Raw genomic sequence first — 13,758 nt, 5'->3', positions numbered from 1 at the left:
TTGTGTCCAGCCACTACTCTCTCTCTCTCTCCCCGGCTGCGGGCAGCGCCTTGTTGCCATGGTAACGCAGCTTGGAAACGGCGCCGGTCAACAACTGGCGTTCCCGGGAGAGCGGTCCGGGGGGAAACCACGGCCCGGGGGGAACGGCCCGGGGGGGACGGGTCCGGCGTCGCCCAGCCCAGCGGCGGCAGCATCTCCACCGCTCCTTCCCTGGTCGTGCTCGGTGATTGGACGGCCATTGCCAGGTGTGCGCTCCCACACGCGTGAGGGGCATGGAGCACGAGGGGCATGGAGCACGGGGGGCATGGAGCACGGGGGGCATGGAGCACGGGGGGCATGGAGCACGGGGGGCATGGAGCACGGGGGGCATGGAGCACGGGGGGCATGGAGCACGGGGGGCATGGAGCACGGGGGGCATGGAGCACGGGGGGCATGGAGCACGAGGGGCATGGAGGCGGCGCCGCATTGTGGTCATGTACTGATGTGTAGTTGTTTACAGCCACGTGTACCGAGGTGCAGTGAAAAGCTTTTTGTTGCTGCTCCAGTCAGCAGAAAGACAACAGGTGATTACAATCGAACCATTCACAGTGTACAGAGATATGACAAAGGAATAACATTTAGCGCAAGATAAAGCCAATATAGTCCGATCAAAGAGAGCCTGAGGGTCTCCAATGAGGTAGATAGTTCAGGACTGCTCGCTAGTTGTGGTAGGATGGTTCAGTTGCCTGATAGCAATGCGATGGCACAAGGTTGTCTTTCCTGTACATGTTTTCATGAATGAAGACTGGGAAAATTAATGGAGATGTCTATAGGATGGTCATTACAGTTGAGGAGGTGCTGAATGTCCTATGGAGCATGAAGATAGATAAATCTGCACCTGATCAGATACTTTCGAGGACACTGGGCAGCTTGAGAAGAAGTTTCAGGCTCCCTGGCAGGGATCTATGAATCATCATTAGATGTGCCAGAAGACTGGAGGGTAGCTAAAGTTGTGCCTTGCTTTAAAAAGGATTGCAAGGAAAAGCCTGGGAACTATAGACCAGTTAGCCTAACATCTGCGGCAGGCAAGTTACGGGAGGATATCATGAGGGATAAGATATTTATGCATTTACATGGACAGGGCTGATTCGGGTTAGTCAGCATGGTTTTGTACCAGGAGGATTGAGTTTACCTGAGGGTAAAAAAAATTCAGCCTTTCATTCCAGCAGTCCATCCTCGTTCCACGCCATGCATCTCCCCATTTTATCCACTGAAACTTCTTTCATCACCTTCACCGACATCCCGCATCTCACCTGCCACAGTCTTGCAGTGGATCCCGCCCCATCCTCCCACCACTCTAGTTTAAACCCACCCCTGTAGCACTTGCTAACCTGCCGGCCAAGATATTGGTTCCCCTCCAGTTCACGTGCAACCCATCCCTCTTGTATAGCTCACCTCTGCCCCAGAAGAGATCCCCATGGTCGAGAAATCTGAATCTCTGCACCAACTCCTCAGCCATACATTCATCTATCCTATCTTGCAATTCCTACAACGTTCATACTGTTGAGTTGTAAGCTATCCAAGGGGAATATGAGCTACAGTTCCTCCAACTTCAATCTGACAATTGAGGAGGTCCAGGACAGAAAGGTCACAGTGGGAATGGGAAGGGAAGTTAAAATGGTTCACCTATTTGGATGACTTCAGTTTATCTCCCTTTCCTGAGAAACACTGACAGAAGATGTTAGCTTGGAGGGGAAGACGAGCCCCTGAAATTCTTATTGGTGGTTGTCAGATCAGAGAAGACACTGAGCTCTGGCCTGATTCGTGTCTGTGACTTTTGGCAGCACGGTGGCGTAGCGGTGCAGCGCCAGAGACCCGGGTTCGATCCTGACTAAGGGTGCTGTCTGTACGGAGTTTGGATGTTCTCCCCGTGACCTGTTCCAGGCGCTACAGTTTCTTCCCACACTCCAAAGATGTACAGGTTTGTAGGTTAATTGGTTTGGCAAAATTGTCCCTTGTGTGTGATCACTGGATGGCGCATCAGTGGGCCGAAGGGCCTGTTTTCACACTATCTCTAAACAAAACTAGTATATTAAACTAAGATGGGTCTGAAGAAGGGTCTCGACCCAAAAAGTCACCCATTCCTTCTCTCCCGAGATGCTGCCTGACCTGCTGAGTTACTCCAGCATTTTGTGAATAAATACCTTCAATTTGTACCAGCATCTGCAGTTATTTTCTTAAACTAAGATGGAGTGCTCCAACCTCTGACACCACAACTTTACTCATCTGGCATGCTCAGGACTTTGTGTAGGAAAGAACTGCAGATGTTGGTTTAAACCGAAGATAAACACAAAAAGCTGGAGTAATTCAGTGGGACAGGCAGCATCTCTGGAGAGAAGGAATAGTGATGTTTAGGGTCTCGACCCAAAACGTCACCCATTCCTTCTCTGCAGAGATGCTGCCTGACTCGCTGAGTTACTCCAGCATTTTGTGTCTACCTTCACACTCAGGACTTTGCTGGACTAGCAGAGTTTCCTGACCATTGAATGTTATTCTTATTGACACCCCAAAACACTTTTAATTCGCTGTGTAACAGAAGACTGTGTGCTGTTCCTAGGAATGAACACGGTGTAGTGGGTGCGAACCCGGAATAAGGCGAGGAGCCAGGTGGATTCCACAAGGGTTCTTTAATAGATTCAAAACTACCATCATTCATTTCAGCGGGAGACTGAACAATGGTCTCGCGCCAAAATCCCAGCTACTTATCACCATAGCTGGGAGCCGCCCCCGGACCAGTCCATCCCCGTGCCGAGGGGGATGACCCAAGGAGTGGTCTAACCCCCAGGGACCGCCACAGGACCCCCCCCCCAAGAACCGGAGGCATGAAACGGACAGGGGGGCACACGAGTGACCAGCCCGGGTGCGCACAGTGCCCGGCGCAGGACCCAGCGACCGGCCGACAGACTGAGGGGACTGAGCAGACACCGGAGGGGATAACCGAGACGGAGGGCGACCCCGCGGGGGGGGGGGGGGGGGGGGGGGGGCGCGACCAGCACCGGCTAATCAATATCGACATGCACTTGTTTCAACCGCGTAACAGTAACGGTCTCACGCCGACCACCCATGTCCAGGACGAACGTGGACGAGCCATGCTCGAGGACCCGGAAATCCTAATATTGTGAATAAAATAACTATGAACACATGTCAAGATATTTTTCCATTCTTTTCATTCTATATTAGTGTAATAAAATGTAATGCATACATACCTACTCTGATACAGAAGTGCTAGCTTTAGACATGCATATTGTACATTACCTCCATAGTTTAGTTTTGAATTTAACATCCAAAAAACAAGTCTTTTGGACGAGATTTCGTCACCCACAGTCCAACAATAAGAGCAATAAAATACGCAATTACACAACTACAACCAACACAAAAAAAAAAAAAAGAAACTTCCATCACAGTGAGGCTCCTCCAGTCACCTCCTTCCTCACTGTGATGGAAGGCCAGAATGTCTTTTCTCTTCCCCTGCCGTCTTCTCCCGCGGTCAGGCTGTTGAAGTTGCCATGTTCCAGGCCGCGCCGGATGGTGAAAGGTCCGCAGCGGGCCGACCCAAGCCCCGTGATCCGGTGCGGGCGAAGACGCTGCCACTGCACGTCGGGGCGGTCGTGGCTCCCGACATTGAAACCCCCGCCGAGCAGAGAAAAATCCCGTGGCCTATTTCAGGCCGCGCCGGACGGTGAAAAGTCCGCGGCTGGCCGACCCAAGCCCCACGATCCGGGGCGGGCGAACACGTTGCCGATGTCGGCATCCACGCGACCTGAGCCGAAGCCTCCGAAGGCGAGTCGCAGCCGCTCCCGCAGCCTCCGAAGACAGCCGGCTCCGCAGATGGTAAGTCCGGGCCGCGGGCTCTGCGAACCAGAGCCCAGGTGGTCCCGGGTGGAGGCCGCCAGCTCCAGGAGTTTGGCCGATGGTAGGCCACAGCGGGAATGGAGACACGACCCAGAAAACAAAGGTCTCCGTTCGGAAGGGACAAATTTACAGTTTTGCAGTTCCCCCTCCCACACACATAGTACACAACCACAAAAATAAGACATCACATCTACAATTAAGACAAAAAAACACAAAAGACAAACGGACCGCAGGTAAGCCGCAGCTGCTAGGGCAGCGCCGCCATTTTGGTTCCCAACAATGGAAGTGTCCCAACCTGAAACATCACCCATCCTTTTTCTCCAGAGATGCTGCCTGACTTGGTGATTTACTCCACCACTGTGTCTATTTGAATTGGATTCGTGCTTCTGTACCACGTCAGGCAGCATTGGTCATTTTAGTGGCTCTCAAGGGTTTTTAACTAATCAATTCAAATTTTCTTAGCTCCAAGTATAAAGTTAAATGTCTTTTCAATTATATTGTAGAGTTCTATTGTTTGCAAATGTTTAATCCCTGCTTCCATAACTTAAAAATACCCCAAAAAGACATACAGCTCGTGGAGGTGAAATTAAAATTAACAGAGAGAGCAAAGAACAGTTCATCAAATATGATAAATTGGCCTGATACAGACAGAGTGGATCTCTGGTGCAAATATTCAATCAGTAACATCCAAAGTTTAAAGATCACGAAGCAGCAACTCATCAAGAAATAGTTATAAATGTCAACTATCAACTTATCCAATAAGTTGAACAAAAATAATTGTTTGCAAACATTTTATATACGGATGGCAGAGAGTTGTGAACATGCCCAGTCCAGCACACAGAGCCTGCCTACTAACATGGTGCTGGGGTGCCTAATAACATGGCGCTGGGGTGTACCCATCACGTGCTGGGTGCCTATTAACATGTCGCTGGGGTGCACCCGTCATGTGCTGGGGTGCCTACGAACATGGCGCTGGGGTGCTTACTAACATGGCGCTGGGGTGTACCCATCTGGTGCTGAGGTGCCTACTAACATGGCGCTGGGGTCAGAGGTCCATCTCGCCGCTCACGTCCGCGCCGCCGCCCCGCTTCCGCTTCCGCCGGCGGCCGTCGCGCGTCGGGCAGCAGAGATGGAGGCCCCGGGCCCCCGCCGCGCCCGCGCCCCGCTCCCGCACTCCCCCGGCCCCGCACCCCGCCGCACGGCCAGGGGGCAGCACCCCGCACCCTTCATCAAGCGGCGCCGCTCCAGCTCCCGCTCCTCCGGCGGCAGCGTCTCCCCGCCCGCACACAAGGGCGGCTCGCCGGCCCGCACCAGCACCAGCCCCGGCCCGCAGCACCACCACCAGCAGCACAGAGCGCGGCCCCACGACAGGAGCAGGCGGGTGAGTGCAGCCCAGGGGGGGTAATGGAGGTCGGGAGTGGGATTATGGGTAGGGAGTGGGGAAGAAGGGGGATGGACTGGGGTGGCGATCAGAGGGAGAGGAGGGGGTGGTGATTATAGAGGAGGGAGTGGGGATTATAGAGGAGGGGGTGGGGATTATAGAGGAGGGGGTGGGGATTATAGAGGAGGGAGTGGCGATCAGGAGGAGGGGGTGAGGACTATAAAGGAGGGGGTAGGGACTATAAAGGAGGGGGTAGGGACTATAGAGGAGGGGTGGGGACTATAGAGGAGGGGTGGGGACTATAGAGGAGGTGGTGGGGACTGTAGAGGAGGGGACTAGAGGAGGGGGTGGGGACTGTAGAGGGAGCGGGGATTATAGAAGAGGGAGTGGGGATTATAGAGGGGAGAAGTGGGGATTAGAGGGAGGGGTGGGGATTAAGGGGGGATTGCGGAGAAGGGAGAGGAGTGGGGAATGGTGGTAGCACGTTTCTTTCATCACCAAAGCCCTCCTAAATTCACACCAAACAAAATGTGACCACAATGCAGTTCCCTGGTTGGCATGGGAGAGAGAGGGAAGGAGGCGATTTCAGTTTGACACTGGGTGGGTTGTGAAAGGGAGACAAGAGATGCTGGAATCTTGACCAAAAAAACAGTCTGAAATAAAACTGCTGAAGGAGTTCAGTGGGTCAGGCAACATCCATGGAGAGTGGGATTGGACAGATGATGTTTTGGGAAAGGCGCTAACTCTTTCAGGAACACCTGCTCATGTCCTGGATATGGGAGTCATGCCCTGGCTCAGATCATGTTACATGGAGGCAAAGGATTCCTTGCTTTAAACACAACAGTGAGTCAGGCAGCGTCTATGGAGGGAGATGGACAGTCGACAGTTTGAAGAAGGGCTCTGAAACAGAATATTGTCTGCCCATTTTGCTCCAGCAGTTTGTGTTTTTGGATAATGAAGAGTTTTGACAGGAAGTCCCAGCTGGGCTCACTCGAGGGCACAGAACAATAGTGAGCTGCAGATGGATTAATGAAAACGAAGCATGAGATACTGGGATCTGCAATGCACTGACTGAAAGAGTGGAGAAAACAATCTGCAGTGACTTTTAAAGTGTAAATGCATGAAATGGAGGTGGGGATTAGGGGGGAGAAGGTAGGAGAGAAATGCAGGAAAGGGAAACAAATGGCAAAACACAAGTGCTGGTGAAACTGGGTCTGGCGGCATCTGTGGAGAGAATGGACAGGCAACGTTGCAGGTTGTCCACACGACACATCCTCAGGCTGGCCAAATAGGGCAGCACTTTCAAAAAGTTGAAACATGAACTGAACTTTCCCGTCTGAGGTAATACTATATATTTGAAGAAGGGTCTCGGCCCGAAATGTCACCTATTCCTTTTCTCCGGAGATGCTGTCTGACCCACTGAGTTACTCCAGCTTTTTGTGGCTATCTTCGGTTTAAACCAGCATCTGCAGTTCCTTCCTATAACTATATATTTATTTTTCTATTAATGGCTGAAATTAAGCATAGAAGTGAGTTTTGATTTGTGCTGGTGACAGAAAGCCAACTCATGGAAGTTTAGTTTAGTTTATTATCATGTGTACAGTGAAAAGCTTTTGTTGTGTGCTAATCAGTGAGCAAGCAAGAAGCCAAAATTATGTACAGGATATTGTATTTTGTTTCATTCATTTCATGAAATAGTTTGCTAATAAAACAGCTGTAAGGTAAGATTTTGAAAACTGGGCCTTTTAAAGGCAAGCAATATTGGATGGCAAGCAATATTGGATGTTCTGATTGTGTCCAGGAACGTCACGACCACCCGCGACAGGAGCGCAATGAGAGACGCCACAGAGACCACTCGGAAGGAAATGAACACCGACACAAGAAGGACGGTGACCGAGAGCGACGGAGAGAGGGCACGGACCGCGGGCGAGCTCACAGCAAGAAGAACGGTGGGCCCCGCACGGAGCCTGGATTGAGCGGTCGGGACAGGGAGGTTCAGCAGCTGAATGAACAGCAAGTCGAGCGCGAATTTCACAACGAAAGAAGGCGCCAGAACCGCGATCGAGCACTGGGCGCCGAGAATCCCGAGACTGAACCAAACAGTAGCCAGGCCAGTGGCGGGAATGCCGCGCAGGTTAAAGAGGAGCCTAATTTTGAGTTATCCGGTGCCCTCGTGGAAGATACAAACACCTTTCGTGGCGTGGTGATAAAATACAATGAACCGCCAGAGTCTCGCATCCCACGGAAACGGTGGCGACTGTACCCGTTCAAGAATGACGAGCCTCTGCCAGTCATGCACATTCATCGGCAGAGTGCCTATCTCTTGGGTCGTCAGCGAAGGATTGTGGACATCCCCATCGATCACCCCTCGTGTTCCAAGCAGCATGCTGTGCTGCAGTACAGGTGGGTGCTCCTGTCTACATGCATACATTTGGGGAGACGGAGTTTTAAATGTAGTTTCCTTTTCCATGCCCTAAAATGTATTCATAAATCTACTCTCTTTAAGTCAATTCTGGATAGCAGACTTGGGAATAAATTAAATATAATTCTGGAATTGATGGAAAAGGATGACCTGAATGGTTGGGACTTAAATTGACCTTATAGACAATAGGTGCAGGAGTAGACCATTCGGCCCTTCGAGCCAGCACCGCCATTCAATGTGATCATGGCTGATCATTCTCAATCAGTACCCCGTTCCTGCCTTCTCCCCATACCCCCTGACTCCGCTATCCTTAAGAGCTCTATCTAGCTCTCTCTAGAATGCATTCAGAGAATTGGCCTCCACTGCCTTCTGAGGCAGAGAATTCCACAGATTCACAACTCTGACTGAAAAAGTTTTTCCTCATCTCTGTTCTAAATGGCCTACCCCTTATTCTTAAACTGTGGCCCCTTGTTCTGGACTCCCCAAACATTGGGAACATGTTTCCTGCCTCTAACGTGTCCAACCCCTTAATAATCTTATACGTTTCAATAAGATCCCCTCTCATCCTTCTAAATTCCAGTGTATACAAGCCTAGTCGCTCCAGTCTTTCAACATATGACAGTCCCGCCATTCCGGGAATTAACCTAGTAAACCTACGCTGCACGCCCTCAATAGCAAGAATATCCTTCCTCAAATTTGGAGACCAAAACTGCACACAGTACTCCAGGTGCGGTCTCTGCACAACTGCAGAAGGACTTTTACATGTGTTGAATCAGGAAAGAATGAAGTTGACCTGGCAACACCTCGGCTTTGCGCTGGTATCAGTGTCTGATTCAAAGTTGGTGACATTTCCCGGCACTTTTCAAACGGAATAGTAAGCAGTTTCTTCACTCCCTCTTTTCTCAGTAACTCCAATAAAATGTGCACCCACAAGTTAAACTTGGGTCTACAAACTGCACAAAATATTACGCAGAAACTAACAGCGCCCTAAAGCACTGACGTGGCTTATTGCTTTGTCATAGAAAATAGAACAGTGCAGGAGCAGGTCCTACAGCCTACAATGTCTGTCAAACATGATGCAGAGACAATTCCGATATACCTGCACGAAATCCATATACATGTGTCCATCCAAAACCCTTTTAAATGCCACTATCGCATCCATCACCTCCCCCGGCAGTGTGTTCCAGGCACCCACCACTCTCTTTAAACAACTTGCCTTGCACATCTCATTTGAACTATGCCTCTCACATCGTAAAACTGTTCCCTCTATTTGATATCTCCATCCTGAGAAACAAAAATCGATCTGTCCACCTTAGACATACAGTGTGAAAACAGGTCCTTCAGCTCACCGAGCCCGCACCAACCAGCCTCACCCCATACACTAGCACTAATCTGCGCACTAGGGACAATTTACAACCTTATCAAAGCCTAGTTCTAATTAACCTAGAAACCTGTATGTCTTTGAAGTGTGGGGGGGAAACCGGGGCATCTGGAGGAAACCCACTTGGTCACAGGGAGAACGTATAAACTCCATACAGTCAGCACGCATAGTCGGGATGGAACCCGGGTCTCTGGCGCTGTAAGGCAGCAACTCTACTGCTGCGTCACTCTGGTCTCCCCTCAGCCTTCAATGTTCCAGAGAAAACCATCCAAGTCAATCCAGCTTCCCCTTACAGCTAATACCCTCGCATTTTAGGACATTATTGAAAGGCTGTGCATATTGGAAAAGAACCAATCCTTGCTTTTGTCTTGGTATTGTGCTAGTTTTGAGAGTGAGAAGTTTTTCTTCCTGTTTCATCATGCAGTAGTTTTGTTTTTGATGTCTCCCTTTATTGCAACCTCATTTCTCTTTCCCACTAGCTCTTAACAGGAAGTGTAGAATTTAAGAAATAATTTCTATTATGGGACTAGACAGTGTCTTGTAGAGTAGAGGTTCTCGAAGAAAGACCTTGTTTAGATGTTTGATTGGTTCTTTTCAAGAATGGGTGGGTGGTTATGTTGATGCTTCCTTGGGCTAGTACTCTGAAGAGCATGATATCCTGATAACCCTGCGACACTCTTTAGAGGGTTGGGGTGTGGCAGACGAGCGAGACTCTGGTGATGAAGGATAAAGATGGTGTGTTCGTACAGCATTGTTCATTCTCTGCAGGCTTTGCAGAGAACTTTACTGGCACACTTCTGAATCTTGTGCATCATTTGAATCAATATTCTTTGAGAGGATAGACACAAAATGCTGGAGTAACTCAGCGGGTCAGGCAGCATCACTGGAGACGAGGATTGGTTGATGTTCGGGTCAAGACCCTTCGAGAGTTGAAAGTAATAATTAGGAGTCATGAGTGGTTAAACCATTAGGAAATATTTAAGAGTTAATTTTGCATGGATCGTAAAAAGCAAGTTTGATAGCTCATTCCAAGTTTTCATCATGTCGATTTGATTGTTTTAGCAACCTCTAGTTATTTGTTTCTCCTTGAACTCTGGGTCGGCATATCGAGAGAATGTGTACATAATTTGTCAACTTTATTTTTAACATGCGCACACTATTTATTCCAGGTTCAATTAGTGAAATGAAAAGAGATACAATGAAGCACCATTGTGAGTTCAAATCAAAGTTGTTTTATGCTGGCAGACGATTTCCCTCTGCAGTTTCAGCAAAAGTTAAACTAACACTATCCCACACACACTTTTACCAAAGCCAATTCACCTACAACATGCACGTCTTTGGAGTATGGGAGGAAACCGGAGCACCCAGAGGAAACCCATGCAGATCACAGGGAGAATGGACAATCTCAGGATTGAACCCGGGTCTCTGGCGCTGTAGCAACTCTACCGCAGCACCACTGCACCTTTTAATGAGGGTGTTTTAGGCCCCACCCTCCCTTAGCAAAATTGTTGTCTTCTCATTTGCATGCTCTAATGAAAAAACAAGCTGTTGGAAATGTGAAGTAAAGATTAAATTTGTGACACTCAGTATAAGGCAGCATCTGTATCGAGAGTTAACGTTTCAGTCAGATGAAAAGTTATTGACTTGAAATATTAGTTCTCTTATGTATTATGCTGCCTGCATGCAAATACATAGAAACATAGAAAATAGGTGCAGGAGGAGGCCATTCGGCCCTTGGAGCCAGCACCACCATTCATTGTGAGCATGGCTGGTCATCCCCAATCAGTAACCCGTGCCTGCCTTCTCCCCGTATCCCTTGATTCCACTGGCGGCTAGAGCTCTATCTAAATACACGGCAATGGCTTTGGTCAATTTACTGGGCATCTTTACAGAAGTGGAGGAGATCTTTGATATGTAAAAGTACAATTTTTGAGTAACTTGGTGTCTATTTTCTCTCCTTCAGACTAGTGCAGTTCACCCGTGGTAATGGTACACCTGGCAGGAGGGTGAGGCCATACATCATCGATCTCGGCTCCGCCAATGGCACCTACCTTAACAATCAACGCATTGAGGTCCAGCGATACTATGAACTCCGAGAAAAGGATGTGCTGAAATTTGGTTTCAGTAGTAGGGAATATGTCATCTTGCACGAATTCTCAGATACCGCTGAGGTGGACGCACAACAAGAACACGATGACGACGACGACGACCACGAGGAGGAGGAGGAGGAGGAGGAGGAGGACGGGGAAGTTGAGAGTTAATGTAAAAAAACACCACCTGGCTGTGCATTGTCAAATTGGCACAACAGTTTCACTTCCCCTTGCAGTTAAATGGTAACAATTGGAAGGACCAACGAACCATTGACCAATTGAGTTCTTCTGCCCAAGCCAAGCCAACAGAAGCGCATATTGACTCTTAATTTGGAGTTCCATATCAACTCGAACAAAATGCTGCCTGGCTAACAACTGAACATGTAATCCCTTCAGACTAATTGTTTAGAGTTCTGTTTTGCAGTCGATTGTCATGTTTTGTAACCTGATGCATTGAATTCAGTGTAGTATTCAAGCTCAGTAAATGGTGGCAAAAAACTCATGGAGTTACTGCGTGAGTATAACCCAGTGGCTACTAAAGGGCAGCATTGTGAACGATGTAGGAATGAACATATGATGCTTTTCATTGTCATTTTGTTTTATTAGTTTCAAGTTATTCATTGGGGAACGATGAACTCCACAAACAAATTTAACTATGGACTCTTTGGTCTGACCTAGTCAGAAAACAAGAGGTCAAATGCGCTTGGGCTTTCATACACCTGTTGGCTTTTGCAAGCTCTGAGATATTGAGTTGCTAGTCTGAAGGCTTTAATTTCTTTTTCTAACAAAAGATTGTGCACAAATCAATGTTCTTTCTAATTTAAAAGCCTTGTTTTGTACATGAGTTATGTTTTACAAACATTTCAGATTCTTTGGATTTTTGGATAATGTATTTGTAATGAATGAACTTTACAAATAACAAATACGGACATTTCTTATGGCTGAATATAATCTGTCTTGAATCCTTCTGTCAAACTGCAGGATGTTTTTGCATAATATGGGGTTCTCCCTTGAATTTTGTGTTTCTTCAAGTCGCTATTTTAGTTAGAGGTGAAAATAAGGACTTTATTCCCAGTAATCTATGATACCCAATTCCCTAAATGCTCAGCAAGGCAGGAGGTTTTCGGTTAAAAGTTTATTTTTTTGTTTCCCCAGCCAGCAGTGAGATGTTATTTTGGTTCCTACTGGGAGCAGTAAACAACAGGAAGCTCACAAAGCATTGGTCACAAAGCATTGCACCATGAATGTCGGAGGTATAACCCTCTGCCTCTTCATGTTGACCCATCATGATTGATTTGGGCACAGTCACAAATGTAGCTGTACTTGGGCACAGTGAAAACCACATGCTGATGGAAAACGCTGTGACACTCTACAAATGTTAATAGTAAATTATATCTTAACCAATACTCGCATTATGGGTGTGCTTTCTACTGAGAGAGGTTATTCATAATGTAATTGGCTAAATTCCTGTCACTGATAGTGATTGGAAAAAATTGATTAAAATCTTGAATTGAAATCGCAACACTGGTTGTCAGCAAAATGATGCCGTCAGTTTACATCCACCATCTGAGCTTGGATTACTTAAACTGCCAGCATGATCTGATTGTGGTCTGTAATTATTAAAATACTTGGATTAGCGAAAGAACTAGAGGGAATGCTTGTATCATTCAAAGACGCATCTGCATTATATTTGCAATAATAGTTTCTGACATCTAATGGTAGGAGGCATATATTCCACCAATATTTATTTTAACTGCTATTCGCACTTGTGAAAGGCTAAGGACCTGGAATGTTAACTCTATGCTTCTCTCTCCACAGATGCTGCCTGACTTAATGAGTGTTTCCCGACATTTTCTGTTTTAAAATAATTTTCATTACATTGATGGACGTTCCAGTCAAGAAGCCTGGATGTCCTGGACACCTAACTGTATCTAACACCTCCGTCAAAACTGCTTGGAGCCAAGATGTAATTTAAAATACGGATAAGGGGGATTGGCATGGATGAATTTGGAATCAGTTCGCTTTACGGATATGTATTTCTAGTTGGCCCATTGCATTGATTTTGTTCCAAGGAAGAGGTTATTACCCCATTCGATATGAAAGAGCTTGATGTTGAGTGCGAGCTTGGGGAGGGACAGGGAAGCTGTGTGTTCCATCTAAATTGTGTGTTTCATCAATAAAATGGAAGGCGGGTAACAAACAAATTACTGCTTTAAGTCTGTATAATTACACTGACGCGCGTAGGCCTTGAAAACAAACATTCAGGGGAAAAAAATTGTCTTTTTCTTTACTTAAATTCTTTGTGAATAAATGCATCTGCTAAAATGTTCATAGATTTTCATACCAAAGGGCTCAACTTTACCCCCTTACAGTTGCATAGTGAAGTCAGGTTGTTGCTGAGCAACAGGAGAGTGATAATGAACAGTGGCACAAACCTATCTGTTGCTGCAATTTGTTATTAAATGGAAAGCTGTTTTAAAATACTGCTCAAAATTATATTTTGTTGTATGAAGAAAACTGGTGTTCTGCCGATTGTGATTTTGATTTTGTTACAATCACTCCTACGTTTTTGGCAGTCTGCATCATTTTTAGT

The 13,758-nt window shown here is 47.4% G+C and overlaps 1 protein-coding gene and 1 long non-coding RNA gene across 3 annotated transcripts; both read left to right on the top strand.

Moving 5' to 3' along the window:
- The first annotated feature begins 93 nt into the window (after positions 1-93).
- On the top strand, positions 94-3,010 carry LOC144606800 (uncharacterized). Its single transcript, XR_013548988.1, has 3 exons — positions 94-245; positions 500-563; positions 2,597-3,010. It is a non-coding gene; the product is annotated as an uncharacterized LOC144606800 (long non-coding RNA).
- A 1,976-nt stretch (positions 3,011-4,986) lies between these two features.
- Positions 4,987-13,758, top strand: snip1 (Smad nuclear interacting protein). 2 transcript variants are annotated; one of them, XR_013548989.1, is made up of 4 exons: positions 4,987-5,272; positions 7,074-7,675; positions 11,039-11,548; positions 12,984-13,758. XR_013548989.1 is itself a non-coding variant. In XM_078423194.1 (3 exons), the coding sequence occupies exons 1-3, from the start codon at positions 5,021-5,023 to the stop codon at positions 11,334-11,336; spliced, it is 1,152 nt and encodes a 383-aa protein (XP_078279320.1). In that variant the 5' UTR covers positions 4,987-5,020; the 3' UTR covers positions 11,337-13,758. The 2 variants fall into 2 exon arrangements, 1 of the variants encoding a protein (XP_078279320.1); XM_078423194.1 differs by having other exon boundaries at positions 11,039-13,758.

The sequence above is a fragment of the Rhinoraja longicauda genome, chromosome 27 (genome assembly GCF_053455715.1).
Source record: "Rhinoraja longicauda isolate Sanriku21f chromosome 27, sRhiLon1.1, whole genome shotgun sequence".
Taxonomy (NCBI): Eukaryota; Metazoa; Chordata; class Chondrichthyes; order Rajiformes; family Arhynchobatidae; genus Rhinoraja; species Rhinoraja longicauda.
The sequence above is the reverse complement of the archived record's forward strand: the minus strand, read 5'-3'. Positions and strand labels throughout refer to the sequence as shown.